This window comes from Oncorhynchus clarkii, chromosome 16, assembly GCF_045791955.1.
Source record: "Oncorhynchus clarkii lewisi isolate Uvic-CL-2024 chromosome 16, UVic_Ocla_1.0, whole genome shotgun sequence".
NCBI classification, from domain to species: domain Eukaryota; kingdom Metazoa; phylum Chordata; class Actinopteri; order Salmoniformes; family Salmonidae; genus Oncorhynchus; species Oncorhynchus clarkii.
In genome coordinates, this window is record NC_092162.1 from 53,120,089 (window position 1) to 53,146,081 (window position 25,993).

At 41.8% G+C, this 25,993-nt stretch overlaps 2 protein-coding genes across 4 annotated transcripts in view; both read left to right on the forward strand.

The window, feature by feature from the left end:
• Positions 1-4,250: 4,250 nt before the first annotated feature.
• On the forward strand, positions 4,251-11,687 carry LOC139368722 (E3 ubiquitin-protein ligase ARIH2-like). 2 transcript variants are annotated; one of them, XM_071108012.1, is made up of 15 exons: positions 4,313-4,577; positions 4,959-5,026; positions 5,146-5,218; positions 5,434-5,575; positions 5,896-6,017; positions 7,156-7,265; positions 7,714-7,831; positions 7,932-7,982; positions 8,410-8,431; positions 8,583-8,734; positions 9,347-9,490; positions 9,721-9,789; positions 10,061-10,105; positions 10,885-11,001; positions 11,196-11,687. In XM_071108012.1, exons 1-15 carry the CDS (start codon positions 4,320-4,322, stop codon positions 11,265-11,267), a joined length of 1,563 nt encoding a protein of 520 aa, XP_070964113.1. In that variant the 5' UTR covers positions 4,313-4,319; the 3' UTR covers positions 11,268-11,687. The 2 variants fall into 2 exon arrangements, with proteins under 2 accessions (XP_070964114.1, XP_070964113.1); XM_071108013.1 differs by lacking the exon at positions 10,061-10,105 and having other exon boundaries at positions 4,251-4,577.
• A 1,409-nt stretch (positions 11,688-13,096) lies between these two features.
• The window catches only part of LOC139368721 (inosine-5'-monophosphate dehydrogenase 2-like), a 29,453-nt gene continuing 16,556 nt past the window's right edge, over positions 13,097-25,993 (forward strand). For both annotated transcript variants that reach the window (XM_071108009.1, XM_071108011.1), the window contains exons 1-7: positions 13,097-13,550; positions 15,651-15,699; positions 16,009-16,110; positions 24,682-24,756; positions 25,168-25,374; positions 25,537-25,624; positions 25,732-25,931. In XM_071108009.1, coding sequence (XP_070964110.1) covers positions 13,405-13,550; positions 15,651-15,699; positions 16,009-16,110; positions 24,682-24,756; positions 25,168-25,374; positions 25,537-25,624; positions 25,732-25,931 — 867 coding nt within the window. In that variant the 5' untranslated portion in view covers positions 13,097-13,404. The remainder of the gene's footprint in view (positions 13,551-15,650; positions 15,700-16,008; positions 16,111-24,681; positions 24,757-25,167; positions 25,375-25,536; positions 25,625-25,731; positions 25,932-25,993) is intronic.

Below are 25,993 nucleotides of genomic sequence, written 5' to 3' on the forward strand. Positions count from 1 at the left end.
TGTAGGTCATTGTAATCCCTGTGGACCAAGACCTACAAAGCAGCCTGGCACAAACTCAAACCTGTACTGCTGCAGGTGGTGGACCCTCAATGTAAACTGATTTCCTTCAACCCCCCATTACACTCCTATTCTCTAGAGAGAGAAAAATAAGCTGCTGGTGTGTGTATGTTTGTACAGGCACGTAAATGGGGGAGCTCAGTTGTTTGTCTCTACTCTATATTGGTATAAATAATGTTTCTGTATCAAAAATATTTTTCAAAGATTATTTTATGAAAATAAAAAATGTCACAGTATTGTTCGCATAATGAGTCAAGGACCGCCACTGAGTCATACAGCCAAGAATGCAACCTCAGTTTTACAAAGGCATTCAGAGCTTGGAATATATTCCCAGCCACTCAGATAAAATAGTGGAAGAGTGTTGTTGACTTCTGACAGAAGTTGTTTAAACCAGACTGATCTCATATGACAGTGTGTTCTGCATGTAGGCTATTTATTTTTTTACACTGCATTACTTTTGTTCATGCAGTGCAGTCTGACCAGAGACAGTTCTTAAAATGTTTTAATGGACTGCTCCTACTTGTTAGCTAAATGTATTGGCATTAAAAGACTGGGAAATTATTTAAATGTAGATTCATTTGTAAATTCACCAGAAACTAATGTCAGACAGTTTATTTATATTTGGGTCCCGTCTTGAAGAACAGAACTGGCCAATGGTAGTCATACCTGGCGACACGGAAGTGGCGTAAATTGTGAATATTCGTGTACTTCCTGTCTTCTGCTTTACTGGGGGTGCTGATCGAGAATTGGTTATGTTTTGTAGAGCCAGGTTTGGCTTCAATTTCAAGGCAACCCGCAAGGTAAGTATAGACAGCAGTAATTGGTGGGAAGATATATGCTAACGATAAAGCGGAGTAGTTTGTTAATGAGCCCCAGATGGCCTTGTTTATATACCAATCTCCGGCCTAGAGTGTGAGACGCGGTTGCGAAGGGGCTCCAGCTACTCGTTAGCTAGCTAACTAGCTAGCTATCAGCTGTGGATAATTCCAGGGTGGAACAATGGCACAGCTGTTTAAAAAAAATATATTATTATTATTTTTTACCTCGCCTAGGTCTAGCATATCGTATTTGATGGGTTATTAAACTATTGAGTTGGAAAACTGATTTTGTGGTAACCTCCAGTGTATTACTATATTGCTATCTAACGTTAATATGTAGCACCCCAAGTGCTACATATAAATACAAAAAAACTTTAACATAATTTTTTAAATCAAATGGATACGAAACTATTTAAGAAATAAGAATTGTATTTAGAATATAATAAACCCTAATTAAATATTCCAACAGATTGGTGGTCAAGATATTTTACTCAAATGCAACGCTGATGTGGGTAAGATCCCGATTAAGCTTTCTAACTAAGTACTTCTAACTTGGAACCAACTTTTCCCCAAATAGATTTACAGTACCAGTCAAAAATTGACACATTTTACTCATTCCAGAGTTTCTTTATTTTTATTATTTTCTACATTGTAGAATAATAGTGAAGACCATCAAACTATGAAATTACACATGTGGAATCATTTAGTAACCAATTTTTTTTTAAACAAATCATTATGTTTTAAGTTCTTCAAAGTAGCCACCCTTTGCCTTGACAGCTTTGCACACTCTTGGCATTCTCTCAACCAGCTTCACCTGGAATGCTTTTCCAACGGTCTTGAAAGATTTCCCCAATATGCTGAGTACTTGTTGGCTGCTTTTCCTTCACCCTGCAGTCCAAACCATCTCAATTTGGTAGAGGTCAGGTGATCTCATGCAGCTGGGTGAGAGAATGCCAAGAGTGTGCAAAGCTGTCAAGACAAAGGGTGGCTACTTTGAAGAATCTCAAATATAAAATATATTTAGATTTGTCTAACACTTTTTTTTGCTTATGACATGATTCCATATGTGTTATTTTATAGTTTGGATGTCTTCTATTATTCTACAATGTAGAAAATAGTAAAAATAAAGAAACCCTTGACTGAGTAAGTGTGTCCAAACTTTTGACTGGTACTGTCCTTTCTGGAATAATAAAGACATAAAATACAAAAATAAGTGTGTTTCCAGAACTGGTTTGACAACAGCGTTGGGTTAAACGATTGTTGAATAATGATGATTATCCAGAATTCATGAATACATAATGTTACATTCACTCCTGAGGAGTATCAAATTGTTGTTAGAGCTGTCCCTAAAGGTGCTATTCTTCTTTTAGGAGAATATAACAGTACTCCAAGTGCAACTGTTGAGGATTTTGTAGCCTCAATTCAGTTAGAAAGAATTGACATTATAAACTATAAATGTAATAATATACATACATAATATACATGTATGTATGAAAACTCTAAGATGTTACTATTGTATGGCAGCCCCCCGCACCTCTGATTCAGAGGGGTTGGGTTAAATGCAGAAGACACATTTAAATTGTATGCATTGAGTTGTAGAACTGACTATTCCCTCTGCTAGAATATACTGGAATGCAGCCCTAGGACAAGTAAACAGGGACAGTTTTGTTGTTGTCTGGCAAATATTGTATATCTAATAAGGTGAAAGAAGTATCATACAAACTCATTCATAGAATCTACCCTGTAAAGACCTTTTATTATACACAGATTTAAAATAGCTATTGATAACAAATGTGTATTTTGTGGTTGTGACACAGACTCTTGACCATTTATTTTGGGACTGTTCTTATGTCAGAAGATATTGGAGTGAGTTTGAAGATTTTAAAAGAAACTACTATAAATGCTAATTTGAAAGACTGATATGTTTTATTTTGATCCAAATCCAAACTTTAATTTTAAATATATTTTTCATGGAAGATTATTTTGCCATAAAATGAAGTGGGTGAAGAACAAACCCCTTTTCATATTGTTTGCGCTATTTACATGAAAGAGGAAAACATCTGTTTTGAATATACCCTCAAATAAAAGGTGACATTCTGCACTGTCACCTCATTTGGAACATTTGATCTTAAATCCAAAATCTGTAGTATAGAGCCAAATTAAGTTTAGGGAGTGTATGTAAAGTTAAGAATGTCACCCTGCATAAGTGCCTATTTATAGCATGGAGAGAATGCGAACAAGCGTCTGGTACTGACCTGGGGCCAGGTCGATTTTGCAAGTCACAAATTACAACTCCTGGCTGCCCACTGTGGTGATCTTATGGCTTCATGTTAATGCTGCATATGTGCATCACAACCTGTAGGACAGGATCAGATATCTCAGAGAGATCTACAATCACAACAGCGCCAACTACATCAAGGTGCTTTTGAGATTTCAAGTCATTAATTAGTTGGCAAACTAATCCTGTTTTTGGTTATTATGGCTAACTGGACTCTGTCACGCAGCTGCTCATGTCTACTGTCCTACCAACTTGTCTGTACTGTAAAACATTGTCATGTAGCTAATCCTTTAAACTGCTTCATTAAGCTGTTACTCATGCTTTGTATCCCACACGTGTTTACTTACTGTTTGTCTAATGTACAGTACAACTAAAAGAAAGTCCCAGGGGTAATGGAAGATCTGAAGAGTAAATCTGAAGCTTTGGTTGGAGAGAAGTTTTACCGGATCTCTACTCAGTGAATCACACAAGTGGCTGGGTATTAGAGCAGACTGCTCTATCTTGTGCAGAGCGAGAACTTGACTGGAGTACAAGTTACATTGATCTAAGTCCAGAAGATTTAGATGAATCAACACCATGCCTGGCAAGCCATCTCTCCTCCCTGACCCAGTTCTTCTAGATCATGGAACTTGATTTCCTTATAAATCTCTTTAAAGTATCACTCAACCATGATCTTTTTTCCCCCCTTTCATCCCTCCCTCCTTTTCTACAGTTCTTTGTGTCCTCTCAGACCATCCACCTCGTCGGTTCCTCATGAAAGACGGGGAGTGTAACTTCTTCTGCTTCTTCCGTTGCTGCTGAGTGGTGTCGGGCTAGTCTGTGGAACCGTGTTCTCTGGGAGCTGTAGTTCCCCCGGTGACGCTGACGGCCGGAGAGCAGTGAGAGAGTGAGAGAGTGAGAGAGAGAGTGAGAGAGAGAGTGAGAGAGAGAGAGAGAGAGAGAGAGAGAGAGAGAGAGAGAGAGAGAGAGAGAGAGAGAGAGAGAGAGAGAGAGAGAGAGAGAGAGAGAGAGAGAGAGAGAGAGAGAGAGAGAGAGAGAGAGAGAGAGAGAGAGAGAGAGAGAGAGAGAGAGAGAGAGAGAGAGAGAGAGAGAGAGAGAGAGAGAGAGAGAGAGAGAGAGAGAGAGAGAGAGAGAGAGAGAGGCGGGCTCGCTCGCTCTGCCGGGGAATGTCTGTGGACATGAACAGCCAGGCCTCTGACAGCAATGAGGATGACTTCGGGGTCAACTCGGAGGAGGATGACGACGGGGGTGACGATGAGGACCAGGGGGACATAGTGGACTACTACGACGGTGTGGCCGGAGACATGGAGCAGCAGGGGGCCGACTCGTTTGACCCAGAGGAGTACCAGTTCACCTGCCTCACCTACAGTGAGATCCAGAAGGTGCTCTGCAAGGAGGTCAACAGTATCGCCGCCATCCTGAAGGTTGGTGTTGGGCTTGTCTATGGGGTAGATGTTACCATTAACCACAGATCTAGGATCAGAGTACCATTCACTCAATTGTAACCATAACAATTAGAGGTGTGAAAATATCTGACCCTAGGTTAGGTGGGCATGCATGATTAATTCCCATCAGAACGGGTGTGCTTTAGCCCAAATTAAATGGGGAACTGAAAAATCTGACCATATCAGTGGCAGGGTCACATGATATCTAGGTATAGGAGTTCCTTGTCGTCTCGGTGATTATCAGTTTGAATAAGTATGTAAATAGTTGAAGTTGAGGGTGTGCAGCCTGCTGGGAACCGTTGTATTGATACGCTGCCTTCTCCTGATGCTCATGCTGCTCTCTCCCTCCTCTCTGGACAGGTTTTACCTGCTGTAGCCAAACTGGTCCTTGTGCATTTTCACTGGCAAGTGTCACAAATACTGGACAGGTAAACGCACACATGCATTGTCATACTCACTTATATTTTCATACACATGCATAGCAAATATTGTGATATAGCTGTACTAATTCTATTTCTGATGCACTCATTTTTATTTTGCCTTTCAGATACAAGTCCAACTCATCTCAGTTGCTGTCTGAGGCCCAGGTCCAGCCCAGCAGCACCTGCAGATCAGTTCCTGTAAGAACAAAGAGTGCTCTTTTGTCTTAGTGAGTGTGTCTGTAATGTATTTGGGTAAAGTTAAAGGTGGTATCTGGAAAGGCAGTTCCAGTTGTGTAGGTGTTCTGAACTAAACACCAACTAAAAGGTCACTGACCAGATATGGCACTTGGCCCACTATTTGAGAATCACTGGTATGTAATATTGGTATGTTTTAATGTTTTGTGGGTCTCCAGACCCCTCAGTCCCTCCAGTGTGGGGTGTGTCTGCAGCTGGTTCGGAGGGATGCCCTGCTTGCGCTGCCCTGCCAGCACTCCTTCTGCAAAACATGCTGGGAGCAGCATTGCACTGTACTCGTCAAAGATGGGATGGGAGTGGGTAAGCAGCACTGCTAGGGATGATACGACCTGTCAAAGTGTTACGTCAGGAGCTGGCTCTTCCTTTGAAGGGAGTGATGCGATAGGCTTTGAAGAGGACCCCTGGTGGGATATTTATTTACCACTATTTGATTGCTTTTATGTGCAATCAGATTCAGATGTATTGTTACCTTTTAGATGTTTTAGTAATAAATCAAATAAAACGTTATGCATGTGTTTCTCCAGATCATATATTTTTTTATGCTCTGTGTGTATGCATCATCTTCACACGTTCAAATGACGTGTGTTTGTCTGTTTGTGTGTGTGTGTGTGTGTGTGCAGGTATCTCCTGTATGGCTCAGGATTGTTCCCTCCAAATGCCAGAGGACTTTGTGCTCCCGCTGCTGCCTGGTGAGGAGCTGAAGGACAAATATAGACGCTACCTCTTCAGGGACTATGTGGAGGTACAAGTCTTAGCATGTCCCTTTGGTGGTCTGTCTGGCTGCTTGTTGGTGCTTCCCACTCAGTCTGCCCTCTTTCTATTAGTCTCCCAGTTTGCCTTTGTCTCTCACTACACCTTTTGTTCTTGGGACAACAAACAGGGAACAACCACACTGTCCGCATACACTGCTTTAATCATAATTTTTTACAATCAACCTCTTCATTTCTGTTATTCAGCTATTGTGTGTATGTTTATCAAGTGCTCTCCTCCTATTGAACATGTCTGTAACAATGGGAAAGGCCCAGTCCGTCTCTAGGCACTGCCGGTAAGGCCTAGTCGGTCTCTAAGCACTGGCGGTAAGGCCTAGTCGGTCTCTAAGCACTGCCGGTAAGGCCTAGTCGGTCTCTAAGCACTGCCGGTAAGGCCTAGTCGGTCTCTAAGCACTGCCGGTAAGGCCTAGTCGGTCTCTAAGCACTGCCGGTAAGGCCTAGTCGGTCTCTAAGCACTGCCGGTAAGGCCTAGTCGGTCTCTAAGCACTGCCGGTAAGGCCTAGTCGGTCTCTAAGCACTGCCGGTAAGGCCTAGTCGGTCTCTAAGCACTGCCGGTAAGGCCTAGTCGGTCTCTAAGCACTGCCGGTAAGGCCTAGTCGGTCTCTAAGCACTGCCGGTAAGGCCTAGTCGGTCTCTAAGCACTGCCGGTAAGGCCTAGTCGGTCTCTAAGCACTGCCGGTAAGGCCTAGTCGGTCTCTAAGCACTGCCGGTAAGGCCTAGTCGGTCTCTAAGCACTGCCGGTAAGGCCTGGTCGGTCTCTAAGCACTGCCGGTAAGGCCTGGTCGGTCTCTAAGCACTGCCGGTAAGGCCTGGTCGGTCTCTAAGCACTGCCGGTAAGGCCTGGTCGGCCTCTAAGCACTGCCGGTAAGGCCTAGTCGGCCTCTAAGCACTGCCGGTAAGGCCTAGTCGGTCTCTAAGCACTGCCGGTAAGGCCTAGTCGGTCTCTAAGCACTGCCGGTAAGGCCTAGTCGGTCTCTAAGCACTGCCGGTAAGGCCTAGTCGGTCTCTAAGCACTGCCGGTAAGGCCTAGTCGGTCTCTAAGCACTGCCGGTAAGGCCTAGTCGGTCTCTAAGCACTGCCGGTAAGGCCCAGTCTCTCGCCCTCCTTCAGAGCCACTTCCAGCTGCAGCTGTGTCCAGGGGCAGACTGTCCCATCGTCATCCAAGTGCAGGAGCCACGGGCCCGCAGAGTACAGTGCATCCGCTGCAATGAGGTCTTCTGGTGAGACTCACAGATGCCCACACATACAGCTCTTACGCCCAGATGCCCGCACATACAGCTCTTACGCCCAGATGCCCGCACATACAGCTCTTACGCCCAGATGCCCGCACATACAGCTCTTACGCCCAGATGCCCGCACATACAGCTCTTACGCCCAGATGCCCGCACATACAGCTCTTACGCCCAGATGCCCGCACATACAGCTCTTACGCCCAGATGCCCGCACATACAGCTCTTACGCCCAGATGCCCGCACTTACAGCTCTTACGCCCAGATGCCCGCACATACAGCTCTTACGCGCAGATGCCCGCACATACAGCTCTTACGCCCAGATTAATGCACAAGGTGTCAAATAATATGCATCATGTCAGATGAACATATGCACTGATCATATCATTGACTCCCTGCAGATGCCCTTTTTAATGTTTCTCTCTACATCCGCCCTCAGTTTCAAATGCCGGATCATGTACCACGCCCCAACAGACTGCCCAACCATCCGAAGGTGGCTAACCAAATGTGCAGACGATTCAGAGACCGCAAACTACATCAGTGCACACACTAAAGATGTAAGACTGCACACACACACACACAATTAAAGCAATTGTGTGATTTTCCAATATTTTCCTTTGCTTTTGTACATAATGTTTAATATTGTGTATTTTTCAGTGTCCTAAGTGCAATATCTGCATTGAGAAGAATGGAGGCTGCAATCACATGGTGAGTGAGGATGGAATCCAGCATTATCTCAAGGTTATACCAACTATGGGCACATTGACATTTGTATTAGTGTTCTATAAATCTCTGGCACTTTAAGTCATTTCAAACTCTACATGTTCTTTATATTGTCTCTATTTAGTCAGGCTTTAAATGAATCAGACAGCTAGCTAGACAACTGCAGGACAACTAACATATTATGACATCAGAATTATTCAAATACAATTTTCCCAATTAGAATTCCCCTTGAGAGAGACTGCCTACTGCTTTCTTGCCGGGCTATATGCTGAATTCAGTAATGCTTTAGCTCCTGTCTTTATTCAGACCAGACACTTTGAAATACTAATGGATTCTAAAGTCATTGAACGATATTCTATGTAATGTTAGAGCTGCCAAATGACTGATGTTGCGTTTCATCGGTCTGTTTCAGCAATGCTCCAAGTGCAAACACGGTATGTATCAATTATACTTACAGCTTTGCACCTAATTAGCTTTTCTACCGATCATCATTTGTCAGTTCAACTGACTCCAGCCATATGTAGCCCATTTTGACATTCATATCATATAGTTTTTTCACTAATGTCAGCATCACTGTGTGTGTAGACTTCTGCTGGATGTGTCTGGGGGACTGGAAGACCCATGGCAGTGAGTACTATGAGTGCAGTCGCTACAAGGAGAACCCAGACATCGTCAACCAGAGCCAGCAGGCACAGGCCAGAGAGGCCCTCAAGAAATACCTCTTCTACTTTGAGAGGGTGAGATGCATACACACAAACATGCTACTACCACTGACAAGAACATATGACAGTCAAACTTCTGCTCACACTGAGTATTATGTGGAATTAAGTGAACCTTTCTGAAGTATCAAGATGTTTAATGTAAATAGATGACATTAACGACATCAAATCACTGCGTGGCCAGAGTAACTGTGTTAATCAGGTGGCCTGTGGTTTGTTTAGTACTTGGCACCACCACCATCAGCACCTGTAATGTCAACCAGAGCCATAAAATTTAGAATAAAATAAGAAAATATTATATCAATACATACTGTGCACTTTCAAGGATAATATATACATGCATGTTCCTCAGTCACACATACTTACACAGAAGTAGTCTTCACATTCTCTTGTACTTTTAGATCATGGGAACTCAATCTCCCATACATGTTAAAAACAAATCTGTGAATGTTACAAGCAATGACGACATGTCAAATTAACACTGAGATGCCTCTCGGAATCACCCAAAACATGCTTATAAGTATATGACTTTCTTGAGGGTGTGTCGTGTTTTATTTGATTACATTTTGTCTGTCATGTTTTCTTACTGTTTCTCCAGTCCAGACTGTGACCGTGTGTTTGTCTCTTTAGTGGGAGAACCACAATAAGAGTCTCCAGCTGGAGGCTCAGACGTACCAGCGGATCCAGGAGAAGATCCAAGAGCGGGTGATGAACAACCTGGGCACCTGGATAGACTGGCAGTACCTGCAGAACGCTGCCAAGCTGCTGGCCAAGGTACTACTGCCCCTGCCTGCCTCAGTCACACACAAAGGAAAAAACACACACATTAACACCAGAATGTATAGGGCTTTTCACACTACAAATTAGTATGTAACCGAGGCAGCACAGTTTGGTTCAGGTTGGCATTATGGTGTGAAAGGAGTATCTGTGTACTTATTTGACCTACTACACTGTGCTTAAACCAATAACAAGTCATGCTTATCTCTTATCTGTTTGTCCCACAGTGTCGCTACACACTGCAGTATACTTACCCCTACGCCTACTACATGGAGTCTGGTCCTCGTAAAAAACTGGTGAGAATCCTGTCTTGTTCTGTGTGTGTGTCAGTAGTATAAGCTAACAAAGGCTTAGTAAGCTATATTAAATATATCTAGTCAAATGCTAATTATCTATATTATAATAGCGTATGCCACTTAATTAACTGCGGGGGGGGGGTCTCCCCTTACAATTTAGCCATGATTTATAAGGGGGGGAAAGCACGTCGTCCTGTTACATGCTACTGGTCATTTTATATTCCGCTGTGTTTTGTATTTTTGTTTATTTTCCCGGTTTTTGTGTTTTCAGAATGTTCGTTGCTGTGGGAGATCGTGCTGTCACAATGCATACGATGTAGGCAATTGTAGGCCAATTTGGAAACTGTAGAATGACTACATTACCCATAATACTCATTGACTGAACATTCCAAATTACCATTGCAATTATGCTGCGTTCAGTTGCTAGTCGGAACTAAGAAACTCAGAAATTTGACTTGGAAGCTCGTTGTAGAAACAAACTGTTTCCCACTTAAGTACCAGAACCAACCAATAGGACTCTCTATGCAAATAACTTGCATTCATTTGATTTCGGAGGTTCTGAGTTTCTGATAGGACTTGAATGCAGCATTATGCATCACAAGGCATTTATTGATCACAATAGTATTTATATTGTGTAGGGCAGGCCAGTAACCTTTGGACATAATTGCTTTAAAAGAGGGGAGGGGAATTCCACTCATATTTTTAAAGCTTTTATTTAGAAAGATTATAAATTACAGAGGAAAATACAGGATACAGAGGAAAATGAGGGTAAACTTTTTTTTTTTCTGGTGAGGAGTCACGTGTTGAGAGTTACCACTCAGCCACAGCTCTGTACACCTACTTAAATTTGTAACCACATTTTCAGTATTGTACACACAGGATGACATTTAGCAGTGAGCAAAATAATAGCTTATTAGCAGCATGAATTTGTGCTTTGCAGGGGGGTTATTGCGTGAACGATTCTGTGACGGTTGCAGTCCACAAAGATGAAATTGAATTGATCAGATCCATAAATTAATGGGCAGGGTGCCGCTAGTTGCTTATGACATATCAAACATGCTGTCTGAAATGAATGTGTTTTTCTATCCTATTCAGTTTGAGTACCAGCAGGCCCAGCTTGAGGCAGAGATTGAGAACCTGTCTTGGAAGGTGGAGCGAGCAGACACCTACGAGAGAGGGAGTGAGGGGGAGCTGAGCGCCAATGACCGAGGGGTAAGAAAGGGGGGTTTGGGAGGTTTCCAGATTGGGACTTGCATTGGCTGGGATCACAGTGGAGTTGAGGGGTATTGGCATGTCTTGGGAAATCGGAAGGACTAAAAAGATGTTGCAGCATATTAATTTATTAGACCATTGTGTGAAGAATTTAACTCCTTCATAAGTCATTCATGACCCTCTGTTTCTCTCAGGATCTGGAGAATCAGATGCACATTGCTGAGCAGAGGAGACGCACGCTGCTGAAGGATTTTCACGACACCTGAAGTTACCATCCTACTGCAAAGCACCAACAGCTCCCTCCTTCATCCCTCCCTCATTAAGTGCTCTATTTGTCTGCTACAGGGTCTCAGAATGGCACAGTCCCCCCCCCCCCCCCCCCCCCCCCCCATTTAGATCTGTCAACAACGCCACATTCTTACACACTACACCATGAAATGAGAAAGCATGCGCATGCTCGCGCGCTCACACACCTACACAAACACTCTTCAGAAAATAAAACAAATTCTTAATTTCTCCCACACGGTCCCACCATCCTTCTACTTTTCTTTCTTCTCACATTGTTCACCTTTTTCTGGAAATGGCTGTTGATAGTTAGATCGTTTAAGAAACGGAAAATTAAAAAAATGCTGTAATTTTCCATGGTTGTACATTAATACAGAAATAGTTACTGAGTTTTTAAAACAGATTTGTTTCTTGTGTATTAATTATCACACACCAATGCCTGTAAGAGTTTGCAAGAGAGCAGAAACACACTGGCACCCAGGCTAGGTTCACCAGCAGTGGTGTGGTTGTCTATGGGTTGACTGCAAACTTTTACTGATAACCCTTACTCTCAGAGAATCTTAACTTTAGGACTAATTTTGCTCAGATTACATATTACATACTCAACACTTCAGACGTGTTAAGTTCTGACACCCTCTGACCTTCCAACACAAACAGTAGACCTCCACAATGCATTAATTTTGACACAGCCTCTTAATAAGAGCTTCAACATAGCAGACTGATCAGAATAAGCAGTGACTATGTCCAAATAAAGGCAGCATCATATGCCAGATATAACTGGTCTAATGCCCTCTGTCCTTTTACGTGTGCATGCCACTTTATAGTGGGAGGTCCCCAAAAAAATAAATAGGGGAGCTCACAAGGTGACACAATTCACCGCGCCCTCTCAAGTACACTTGATGAACTGCAAGATGTTTCGAGCATAGGGCGGAGTTAGGCCCGATACCGGAAATGACGCATGACTCAGGTTGGAGGGATTTATTTGTTCACGACGGAATAAAGGTGGTCTGACGAGCTAGTGATGGGAAGTTCGGCTCTTTTTACTGACTCGGATCTTTTCGAGTCGTTCAGTCAAATGAATGAATATTTCGACTCATTTCGTTCATTTGAGTCAGTGCTGCCCAGAGCACGCAGGAGAACGATGAACTGAAAACTCGAAAGAGTCATGATTCTACTACGCACTCGTTCACATGTCCTTTATCAGAAAGGAGTTTATTGGATATAGAGGTGCGTGGTTAAAGTCACTGGGGAAGACGAGACTAAACGCAGAGAGACGAAATAAAGGATTGGCTGTTTTTTTTTATTTTCTTGGTCATTTTTGGGGGAAGCCTGGCTTCCCTTGGCATCCACGAATACACGCCACTGTTTATTGGAGCTGTCATTTGTGTCACTTGTTTAAAAGTGTGCTTTAAACAATGTACAATTGTTGATTGCTAGGCATACAAATAAGGTTATTTCTTGATACATTTGAAACGAGGTATAGTTGTGGCCACAACCAGATTCGATTGTAAAACTCTTGGCGGAACGCATTGCTTGACTGCCGTGAGAGTAATATGCTGAGGCTGTGTCCATCATACCGTTTAATAATCAATGACTGGCATTCATTCTTGCACCATGCGATCAATTATCAGTTCTAAACATATATGTTTAGATCTATTTTCACTTGCAAACATGATACACGAAGCACGTCTTTGGAGCCAATAAACCGGAGGAGCGCGTATTAATCTTGCTGTAGAATTCATTGCCGCCTGCAGGTCAAACGAACGAATAGAATGAATAAGTAGCTCTGAAAAAAACGAATCATGACTCGAGTCAGTAAAAAGAGTCTTTCAAAAATAAGGAATCGTTCGCAAACTGCACATCCTGAACACGTGTGCGACCGGAGCTACCGCCAGACAGGGCAGGAGCCTGATAACATTAAAGGTCGAGGAATAAAAAGGGCATTTCGGTTTATTTTCAACAGTTGTGAATGCATTACATGTCATTTTTACAGACTTGACTTTAACAAGGCACGCGGGGGACAGCGCGCATGGTCGCACCACGCCACAGCTGACTGACAGATCGGCAATCGGAACTAGGAGTGAAACGAAGAAAGTTCTCGGTCTCGTGGGTCGTTGTATGTTTAGCACCAAAGTGACTGATCAAACACTAAATAGATTGTGGATCATGGCTGACTACTTGATCAGTGGACAGACTGGTTACGTGCCCGATGATGGACTGAGCGGTCAGCAACTCTTCAACTGCGGGGACGGCCTTACGTACAAGTAATTATTGGGATTTGGCAGTCGCATTTAAAAAAAACAGTCTATGGTCGCATGGCTCCTTGATTAAATCCAGTTTCTCTGACAGCTATTTGTAGTTGTCTAATAACCAGAGCAAGCCCTATATTAAGTCTTAAACACGTTACATTATTATTTGCTCATGCAGGGGCTTTGAGTCATTGCAGTACACGCAGTAAATTCATTATTTCTACATGGGTCTGCCGACTTAGGTTTCCCGGCTCAACTCGTGCTTTCAAGTGACATCGAGTTGCGTAACAATTTGACTCTGGGGACTGATGCAAATCTACCAACATAATGAAGTAGCTAGCTGGGTATTTGATTAGGTTCTGGATAAGCCTGGCTATTCAGTTATTCATGATTTGGACGTTCCTCTATTGTAGTACACTACATTACCAAAAGTATGTGGACACCTGCTTGTTGAACATCTCATTCCAAAATCATGGGACATAATATGGAGTTGGGCCCCTTTTCCTGATATAACAGCCTCCACTCTTCTGGGAAGGCTTTCTACTAGATGTTGGAACATTGCTGCGGGGACTTGCTTCCATTCAGCCACGAGCATTAGTGAGATCGGGCACTGATGTTAGGCGTATAGGCCTGGCTCGCAGTCGGCGTTCCAATTCATCCCAAAAGTGATCGATGGGGTTGAGGTCAGGGCTCTGCAGGCCAGTCAAGTTCTTCTACACCGATCTCGACAAACCATTTCTGTATGGACCTTGCTTTGTGCTTGGGGGCATTGTCATACTGTAACAGGAAATGGCCTTCCCCAAACTTTTGCCACAAAGTTGGAAGCACAGAATCGTCTAGAATGTCATTGTATTCTGTAGCGTTAAGATTTCCCTTCATCGAACTAAGGGGCCTAGTCTGAACTATGAAAAACAGCTCCAGACCATTATTCCTCATTATAGTTGGCAATATGCATTGGTACCATATAGTGTTCTCATGGCATCTGTCAAATCCACATTTGTCCATTGGACTGCCAGATGGTAAAGCATGATTCATCACTCCAGAGAAAGCATTTCCACTGCTCCAGAGTCCAATGGCGGCAAGCTTTACACCACTCCAAACTGACTTGTTGGAAAGGTGGCATCCTATGACAGTGCCATTTTGAAAGCATTTATGGCATTACATCACCCTTATTGAGGGTGTCGGGGACATGTTTCTCCATTCTGTTTATTAATCAGCCTACTTTCAGTGTCTGACACACAAGACAATAACTATTTTGTGGTCAGATACGTTAGCTTTGTTTCCAGCAGCTGAATTTGGAAATTCCATGAAGGCATGACATGCCTTGTGTGACGATGTTTGACAAGAATGTAATTATGACACCCTGGAGGCACCATCACGTCAAGATATTAGCAAAAAGGTCTGGTTGTATTGGAATGCTACAAACAATAAGTAGTTGTTAGGTAGAAATGTAGCCTATTTCGCAGTCAGTCAGCCACTGTCTGCTACAGTGCATTATCTCTTGTCTGCTCTTTCAGTGAAGTTACCACCACATCTCATTATGCTAATTCCTTGCTTAATATAGGCTTAATCTCCTCCTAGAAGCATGGGTCACACATTGACTATTTAGGTGTTTATAGTACCAGTATACACCAAAATGAAGATGCAAGTGGAACAGCATGCTTTAAAACTCAACTAGTTAGTACAAGACACACAGTACGCTTGGAAACCTCTCAGGACCTTTAGGAATGTGTTGACCATCAGCACTAATGTGTAATAACACAGGACTCTGTTGCCTGCTCATCACATGCATGCACACCACATATCATACACCCAACTTCTCAGAACAATTATCCACTTGAAGTTCCAGATATCTCAGATGATCAAATACTGAGCTTGCAGTACCACTCAAGTGGTACCATTTTTTTACGGCCACTGTGTCAATGAAAAAAAATTGCATATGAATATGACTGAAGATGGAAATTAACCTTTGGCCTCCCCATGTGTGATTTCAAAACACCTTGCAGTACATTATGTGTGAAATTGCACACGTGTGTGTGTGTGAATGTCATTGATCGATTGTATACAGCATGTACCCTGCTCTCCTCTCACCCCTTCTCTTTCACTCACTCACAGTGACTTCCTGATTCTTCCAGGGTATATTGACTTCACATCGGAACAGGTGGTGAGTAGAACCCTTGTTCTTCAAGACAATAGGGCTTCTGTCCCTCCATGACCAGGGTCGAATTCATTAGTGCACACTAGCAAAACAATTTACAACAGAAACCAAAGACAAGCATTTCTTATTGGACAATTTTCAGGTAGTCCCTGCCTGTTTCAATCCGTTTTCTTCTGTTTGGCGCCTGTAAATACAACCCAGGGTTTCATTTAGGAAGGAAGAACTTCCCATTGTAACCTTGATTTGTAGTTTGTTACTACAATAAGTGTTTGTTACAGGTATTCACTTGTAGAAACTGGTTTGTTTCCTCTGCAGGATTTGACTTCAGCCCTGACAAAACAGATCACCATGAAAACGCCTTTTGTATCCTCCCCTATGGACACAGTCACAGAGTCAGCGCTGGCAATTGCCATGGCAGTAAGTCTGGTTTAAACACACACACACTTTGGCATAGCAATGTAATTGAAGATTTTAGTTAAAAGTAGACTCTGCAATTCACAAAGTAAACAGCCGTATCGGGTCAACTTACGTAAAAACTAAGAGCTTCAAACGTAAAAACTAAGAGCTTCAAACGTGAGGCTAATCTTCTTCGCACTTGTTGTCCCGCAACTACCAAAGAGGCAAGAAGGAATTCAAGAAGGATCATCACATAATTGGCATATATATTACTCTTACAGAATTTCCACGTGGTTGAGGATATAGGAGATCTAATCAAAGCCTACTAGCTGATAAAATGTTTATAACTAGGACAGAAGAATTTATAAGACTTTTTCCAACATAACATAGGTACAGCAGATCCCCTTATTGTGTGGGACACTTTTAAATGTGCCTTTTTAGAGGCCATGCAATTCAGTACTCATCTGTAAAACAAAAGCAATTTAGATAATACAAGTCCATATTAACAAAGTAAATTGAAGGACTAACAGTACAGATAGAAATAAAAACTGTACCATAGAGGCACAGAATAAGTTAGAGGAAAAACAAAAAGAAATGGAGGAACTTATTCAAGAAAGATCCAGTGTAATATATTATACAAATTAAGGGAACTGGATGGAATGTGGGGAAAAATGTGCCAAATTATTTTTCAATCTTCAACATAGAAATGCTTGTCGTGGACATTTCCTTTATTACCAAATCAAGAGTGCAAACCCCACACAAGTCAGAGTGATATCATAAAATCCATATTTAATTATATGAGCTTCACCATAGCCCTGTGACTCAGATCAATTCAGGGTCTATAAATGAATTCTCTGAGGGTGCTTACAAAACAGTTCTTAATATAATTTATAGCTAAGACACACCCATCTCAACTCACATGACGAATAACAGATCGTAGGAACATTACACAAATAACCTTTTACTTGAAAGAGGAGTATCCCATAGCTAGATAGCATTAGCTATACATTATCGTTCAGTTTGGTCTCCTAAACAAAGTTCTTAACTCGTTCTTGGTACCACTTAGGACCAAAACATTACCTCATCCAATGGCATATATCAATAGAAGTATCTAGAATTGACTATCTAATACACCCCCTTCTGGACAAGATCAGAAAAGACAGTGAGCCTCCTAGGCCATATACTAGATCAAGATAAGGGCAACCTCAGAGGGGACATGTAATAGTTACAGACACATTCCCATAAGAAGACAAGCCTCACCTCTCCCCTCTCTGGGCCCCTAGTGACTAAGCCCTAGCAGAGAAGGGATAACTGCAAACTGCCAACAGTATTATCCAACTGAAGACATTCTAATGACATATCTCACATAAGCATTATTATATTGATAAAACATCTTATTTATGAATGTTACCTAACTAATTCTGATTCATCCCTAACATGCTACCAAAAAAATGTCTTAACTTGTTTCAAATGGGAGTCACGCATGATTCACAGAATTATATTTTGAAAGAGGAAGTAAAGTACTTTAAGAATATGTTTTAGTTTAGACTCTTCCATCTCCACTAACCAAAGCTAATTGTGTACATGTTTTTCAAATTAATAATGTAAAATTAGCATCTGTACAGAAAGACTCAGGTGAAGGCCAAATTACAGAGGAGGAACTTCTTGGTGCAATTAAAGTCTGGGAAAACTCCAGGGCTGGATGGCATACCAGTGGAAGTATATATTTTATATACTCAGAGGACCAATATTAGAATGTTTTAACCACTCCTATATAAACTGTAGATTATCGGACACGCAACAAGGTGGTCTGATTTCATTATTACTGAAACAGGATCCAATTGGTATATATAAAGATCCAGTCCATTTAAAAAAATTGGAGGCCTCTTTCACTTCAGTGTTGTGATGCAAAAATTCGAGCTAAATGCTTGGCGCATAGAATTTAAAAAGGTATTGTTAGATAGTTTTTTTTTTTACATAGATGATACATTGGAGATAATATAAGACAAGTACTGGAAACAATAGAACCCTATGAAATATTGGGGAAACCAGGCCTGGTTTTCATAGCTGACTTTGAAAAGGCTTTTGATAAAGTACAACTGGAGTTTATATTTAAATGCCTGGAATATTTAAATTGTGTAGCATCTCTTATAAATTGGGTTAAAAATATGTAGGTGTAAAATAGTAAATAATGGCTACATTAAGTTTTAAAACAAGGTTGTCCACTATCTACATATCTATTTATTATTGCCATCGAAATGTTAGCTGTTAAAATAAGATCCAACAATAATAGAAAGGGATTAGAAATCTGTGGCTTAAAAACAAAGGTGTCATTGTAGGCTGATGATTCATGTTTTTTTTTAAACCACAATTAGAATTCCTCCACAGCCTCATAGCGGATCTAGATACTTTTGCTAACCTCTCTGGACTAAATCCAAATTATGATATTACGTATTGGATTACTAAAAATGCAACTTTTACATTACCGTGTAGTTTACCAATAAAATGGTCTGACGGAGATGTGGACATACTCGGTATACAAATCTCGAAATAAAGAAATTATCTCACTCAATTTTTTATAGAAAGTTAGCAAAAATAGATAAGATCTTGCTACCATGGAAAGGAAAATACCTGTCTATTTGTGGAAAAATCCCCCTGATTAACTCTTTAGTTATATCACAGTTTACCTATTTGCTTATGGTTTTGCCTACACCTAGTGACCTGCTTTTTAAATGAAATGAACAAAAAATATTCCATTTTATTTGGAATGGCAAGCCAGACAAAATGAAAAGGGCCTATTTATATAACGAATATGAATTCGGAAGGGAAGAAATTATTAAATATTAAAGCATTAGGTCTATCACTAAAGGCATCAGTCATATAAAAGTTATACGTAAATCCAAACGGGTTCTCTAGCTGTGCCATATATAAATTGCAAAGTAGTTGGAAAGAGATTTCCGATGTACCCATTCCAAGGCACCTGGTTTATGAACCTGGTTTATGAACGCAAAACAACGCCCGATTCAAAACTTCGAATTTTTCAATTTAAATTATTATATAAAATTATTGTAACCAATAGAATGTTATATATACAGTGCCTTGCGAAAGTATTCGGCCCCCTTGAACTTTGCGACCTTTTGCCACATTTCAGGCTTCAAACATAAAGATATAAAACTGTATTTTTTTTGTGAATAATCAACAACAAGTGGGACACAATCATGAAGTGGAACGACATTTATTGTATATTTCAAACTTTTTTAACAAATCAAAAACTGAAAAATTGGGCGTGCAAAATTATTCAGCCCCTTTACTTTCAGTGCAGCAAACTCTCTCCAGAAGTTCAGTGAGGATCTCTGAATGATCCAATGTTGACCTAAATGACTAATGATGATAAATACAATCCACCTGTGTGTAATCAAGTCTCCGTATAAATGCACCTGCACTGTGATAGTCTCAGAGGTCCGTTAAAAGCGCAGAGAGCATCATGAAGAACAAGGAACACACCAGGCAGGTCCGAGATACTGTTGTGAAGAAGTTTAAAGCCGGATTTGGATACAAAAAGATTTCCCAAGCTTTAAACATCCCAAGGAGCACTGTGCAAGCGATAATATTGAAATGGAAGGAGTATCAGACCACTGCAAATCTACCAAGACCTGGCCGTCCCTCTAAACTTTCAGCTCATACAAGGAGAAGACTGATCAGAGATGCAGCCAAGAGGCCCATGATCACTCTGGATGAACTGCAGAGATCTACAGCTGAGGTGGGAGACTCTGTCCATAGGACAACAATCAGTCGTATATTGCACAAATCTGGCCTTTATGGAAGAGTGGCAAGAAGAAAGCCATTTCTTAAAGATATCCATAAAAAGTGTTGTTTAAAGTTTGCCACAAGCCACCTGGGAGACACACCAAACATGTGGAAGAAGGTGCTCTGGTCAGATGAAACCAAAATTGAACTTTTTGGCAACAATGCAAAACGTTATGTTTGGCGTAAAAGCAACACAGCTCATCACCCTGAACACACCATCCCCACTGTCAAACATGGTGGTGGCAGCATCATGGTTTGGGCCTGCTTTTCTTCAGCAGGGACAGGGAAGATGGTTAAAATTGATGGGAAGATGGATGGAGCCAAATACAGGACCATTCTGGAAGAAAACCTGATGGAGTCTGCAAAAGACCTGAGACTGGGACGGAGATTTGTCTTCCAACAAGACAATGATCCAAAACATAAAGCAAAATCTACAATGGAATGGTTCAAAAATAAACATATCCAGGTGTTAGAATGGCCAAGTCAAAGTCCAGACCTGAATCCCATTGAGAATCTGTGGAAAGAACTGAAAACTGCTGTTCACAAATGCTCTTCATCCAACCTCACTGAGCTCGAGCTGTTTTGCAAGGAGGAATGGGAAAAAATTTCAGTCTCTCGATGTGCAAAACTGATAGAGACATACCCCAAGCGACTTACAGCTGTAATCGCAGCAAAAGGTGGCGCTACAAAGTATTAACTTAAGGTGGCTGAATAATTTTGCACGCCCAATTTTTCAGTTTTTGATTTGTTAAAAAAGTTTGAAATATCCAATAAATGTCGTTCCACTTCATGATTGTGTCCCACTTGTTGTTGATTCTTCACAAAAAAATACAGTTTTATATCTTTATGTTTGAAGCCTGAAATGTGGCAAAAGGTCGCAAAGTTCAAGGGGGCCGAATACTTTCGCAAGGCACTGTATATGGGGGATACAATCTTCCCAGCTCTGCAGATTTTGCTGTGAGGAGGCAGTCATTAGATCATTTATTTTTGTACTGTCCATATGTACCTAATTTTTGGTCACAGGTCCAGGAATGGCTGAAGAATTGCAACATTTGCCTAGAACTAAGTCATAGTCAATCAATAATATAATTATTTTAGCAAAAATGTTCATATTTCATTTACAGTCTGTAGAAGCTATGAGAATAGAAAGGTTCAGTACTTCTGTGAGGCATCACAGCACAGTTGAAAAACATTTGGAAAATGGATGGTGTTAAGAGATAGATGGGAGGGGTTGAATGGAGCTGAAGGGTGGGACTAATAACAAGACAACAAATGTAAAACATACGGGTCTGTAAAATGTATATAGGATCAGAAATTTTGTGAAATAGCACAGTTACAAATATAAAATACTAAAAACAAACAAAATATGACTATTGTAAAATAGATTTGGTCTGTAAAATGTGTATAATATGTATAAACTAAAGGTAGAGGCCAAAGTGTTATTGTTTATTAGTTTACTCCAATTTAGGGAAGGGTGTTAGGGTTTGCGGGGAATAATAAAGGTATATTCTAAAAAAAAGTATGTATGTGTAAGTATGTGTATATACAGTGGGGCAAAAAAGTATTGTCAGCCACCAATTGTGCAAGTTCTCCCACTTAAAAAGATGAGGCCTGTAATTTTCATCATAGGTACACTTCAACTATGACAGACAAAATGAGGGGAAAAAAATCCAGAAAATCACATTGTAGGATTTTTAATGAATTTATTTGCAAATTATGGTGGAAAATAAGTATTTGGTCACCTACAAACAAGCAAGATTTCTGGCTCTCACAGACCTGTAACTTCTTCTTTAAGAGGCTCCTCTGTCCTCCACTTGTTACCTGTATTAATGGCACCTGTTTGAACTTGTTATCAGTATAAAAGACACCTGTCCACAACCTCAAACAGTCACACTCCAAACTCCACTATGGCCAAGACCAAAGAGCTGTCAAAGGACACCAGAAACAAAATTGTAGACCTGCACCAGGCTGGGAAGACTGAATCTGCAATAGGTAAGCAGCTTGGTTTGAAGAAATCAACTGTGGGAGCAATTTTTAGGAAATGGAAGACATACAAGACCACTGATAATCTCCCTCGATCTGGGGCTCCACGCAAGATCTCACCCCGTGGGGTCAAAATGATCACAAGAACGGTGAGCAAAAATCCCAGAACCACACGAGGGGACCTAGTGAATGACCTGCAGAGAGCTGGGACCAAAGTAACAAAGCCTACCATCAGTAACACACTACCCCGCCAGGGACTCAAATCCTGCAGTGCCAGACGTGTCCCCCTGCTTAAGCCAGTACATGTCCAGGCCCGTCTGAAGTTTGCTAGAGAGCATTTGGATGATCCAGAAGAAGATTGGGAGAATGTCATATGGTCAGATGAAACCAAAATATAACATTTTGGTAACTCAACTCGTTGTGTTTGGAGGACAAAGGATGCTGAGTTGCGTCCAAAGAACACCATACCTACTGTGAAGCATGGGGGTGGAAACATCATGCTTTGGGGCTGTTTTTCTGCAAAGGGACCAGGACGACTGATCCGTGTTAAGGAAAGAATGAATGGGGCCATGTATCGTGAGATTTTGAGTGAAAACCTCCTTCCATCAGCAAGGGCATTGAAGATGAAACGTGGCTGGGTCTTTCAGCATGACAATGATCCCAAACACACCGCCCGGGCAACGAAGAAGTGGCTTCGTAAGAAGCATTTCAAGGTCCTGGAGTGGCCTAGCCAGTCTCCAGATCTCAACCCCATAGAAAGTCTTTGGAGGGAGTTGAAAGTCCGTGTTGCCCAGCAACAGCCCCAAAACATCACTGCTCTAGAGGAGATCTGCATGGAGGAATGGGCCAAAATACCAGCAACCGTGTGTGAAAACCTTGTGAAGACTTACAGAAAACGTTTGACCTCTGTCATTGAGATAAACTTTTGTTATTGACCAAATACTTATTTTCCAAGTGGAGGTGTACCTGTGGATGTATTTCAAGGCCTACCTTCAAACTCAGTGCCTCTTTGCTTGACATCATGGGAAAATCCAAAGAAATCAGCCAAGACCTCAGAAAAAACATTGTAGACCTCCATAAGTCTGGTTCATCCTTGGGAGCAATTTCCAAACGCATGAAGGTACCACGCGTACTATTGTTTGTACAGATAAGTATAAACACCATGGGACCATGCAGCCGTCATACCACTCAGGAAGGAGACGCGTACTGTCTCCTAGAGATGAACGTACTTTGGTGCGAAAAGTGCAAATCAATCACAGAACAACAGTAAAGGACCTTGTGAAGATGCTGGAGGAAACCGGTACAAAAGTATCTATATCCACAGTAAATTGAGTCCTATATCGACATAACCTGAAAGGCCGCCCAGCAAGGAAAAAGCCACTGCTCCCAAACCACCATAAAAAGCCAGACTACGGTTTGCAACTACACATGGGGACAAAGATCGTACTTTTTGGAGTAATGTCCTCTGGTCTGATGAAACAAAAATAGAACTGTTTGGTCATAATGACCATTGTTATGTTTGGAAAAGGGGGGATGCTTTTAAGCCGAAGAACACCATCCCAACCGTGAAGCACAGGGGTGGCAGCATCATGTTGTGGGGGTGCTTTGCTACAGGAGGGACTGGTACACTTCACAAAATAGATGGCATCATGAGGAGGAAAATTATGTGAATATATTGAAGCAACATCTCAAGACATCAGTCAGGAAGTTAAAGCTTGGTCGCAAATGGGTCTTCCAAATGGACAATGACCCCAAGCATACTTCCAAAGTTGTGGCAAAATGGCTTAAAGACAAAGTCAAGGTATTGGAGTGGCCATCACAAAGCCCTGACCTCAATCCTATAGAAAATTTGTGGGCAGAACTGAAAAAGTGTGTGCGAGCAAGGAGGCCTACAAACCTGACTCAGTTACAACAGCTCTGTCATGGAGGAATGGACCAAAATTCACCCAACTTATTGTGGGATGCTTGTGGAAGGTTACACAAAACGTTTGACAATTTAAAGGCAATGCTACCAAATACTAATCGAGCGTATGTAAACTTCTGACCCACTGGGAATGTGATGAAAGAAATAAAAGCTGAAATAAATCTCTCTCTTATTATTCTGACATTTCACATTCTTAAAATAAAGTGGTGACCCTAACTGACCAAAAAATTGGATTTTTTTACTTGGATTAAATGTCAGGAATTGTGAAACTGAGTTTAAATGTATTTGTCTAAGGTGTGTGTAAACTTCGACTTCTGTATATATATATATATATATATATATATATATATATTTTTACCCCAAAAATATATGGGGGATTGGAAATGATGCAGACAATTACATTGATGCAAGCAACAATCTTTCCGCAATATTAAGCCCCATTTTTTTTATTTTTATAAAAAGGAATTAAAAACCGCTTTGTTGTGAATGAACAATCACATGAGACCACAAGCCACAACCCTATAAAACCTCTGATGTAAATATTATCAGCTATTGGAAAACAACCTATACTTTCTCCCAGGCCAGGGTAACTTGAAGTGACTACAACAGCTGCACATATCTGTTTCACTTAAAATAGTAACCTAAGATAGTTGTGAACCCCCCCCCCCCCCCAGAGGCAAATGTCAGAGGAAACATCACAATCTTCATCGTAAAACAAAGGCCAGAATTTCCTCGAGTCTTGGAACAGTTTGTTCTGGATAAATCCTTACAGGCAACTTCAGTTCGGGTTAATGTCTGAGGACACACGTTCTCTCTCTCTCACACACATTCTTACACGTGTGCACACACACATAAAAATATGATGTCCCTTCTTTAAGCTCACAGGAGGAATAGGCTTCATCCACCACAACTGCACTCCAGAGTTCCAGGCCAACGAGGTCCGCAAGGTCAAGGTAATGACCCCTATGCCATGCTCTCTCTTTTTCACTCCCATCTCCTTTCATCTTTGTTTTCTGTTACATGTGTGTGTCTGTATGTTTGTCTCTGTTACTCATCCTATCGTCTGCTCTCTCGGTTTGATCTTCCTGCCAACCTAGTTGCTAGCGTTTCACTGTAGTGTTCCCGCCAGGCAATCTTTTTCTTTATATTCTCATGCTCTGTCTGGCTTGCTTTTTCAATACCCTGTAGGTTTGCAGAGTGTAATAGATATCCTTACCCTCTCGCTCCTCTCCCTGTTCACTTTTTTCCTCTTCCCTCAATTTATATTATCCTTCCTGCTACCTCATTCCCCTCTCTCCACCTCCATGCCCTCCCTCTTTTCCCCCTCATCTCCCTCCTCCTGCCTGCCTCCTTCCCTCTCCCAGCGGTACGAGCAGGGTTTCATCACAGACCCGGTAGTGATGAGTCCTACAGACCGTGTGGCTGACGTGTTCCAGGCCAAGGCACGCCACGGCTTCTGCGGCATCCCCATTACAGACAACGGCCACATGGGGGGCCACCTCGTCGGCATCATCTCCTCGCGTGACATTGACTTCCTGAAGGAGGAGGAGCACATCCTGCCTCTCAGTGAGGTGGGTGTGGCTTAACACATCATGGTTGAATGTTATTCGGTCTTCGAGTTAGTATTTTTAAATCGGTGTATATGCATTTAGTTTACTTCCCTACCACTCTAACTGCCGTCCAAAGGTAAATGCTCATCTTCCTTTGTTTTCTCCTTTCCTTCCCCGCTACAGGTGATGACAAAGCTGGAGGACCTTGTCATTGCTCCAGCTGGAGTGACACTGAAAGAGGCCAATGAGATTCTGCAGAGGAGTAAGAAAGGTGAGGAGGCGGGACCTGAGAAAAGGGAAGGACAGTCCTATACATGTCAAATGTATGTGCCTCGTGATTAGATTTCCCCATTCTAAATGGTGTCCATCTCTGTGTAGGTAAGCTGCCCATAGTGAACGAGGAGGGCTGCCTGGTGTCCATCATCGCCAGGACAGATCTGAAGAAGAACAGGGACTTTCCCCTGGCCGCTAAAGACTCCCGCAAACAGTTGCTGTGTGGGGCAGCCATCGGCACGCACAACGATGACAAGTACAGACTGGACCTGCTGGTGCAGAGCGGAGTAGACGTGGTCGTACTGGTGGGTCACTGGTTCTCCTACCCCGTCTCTTTGTTCTTCTCATATAGATACTTTATCTTCTT

Excerpts from the sequence above, each read along its gene's own strand:
- LOC139368722 (XM_071108012.1), top strand. The coding sequence starts at position 4,320 with ATGTCTGTGGACATGAACAGCCAGGCCTCTGACAGCAATGAGGATGAC. Across the intron at positions 6,018-7,155 it reads TCTTCAGGGACTATGTGGAG|AGCCACTTCCAGCTGCAGCT; the intron begins GTACAAGTCTTA and ends GCCCTCCTTCAG. Across the intron at positions 9,790-10,060 it reads CTGGTCCTCGTAAAAAACTG|AATGTTCGTTGCTGTGGGAG; the intron begins GTGAGAATCCTG and ends TTGTGTTTTCAG.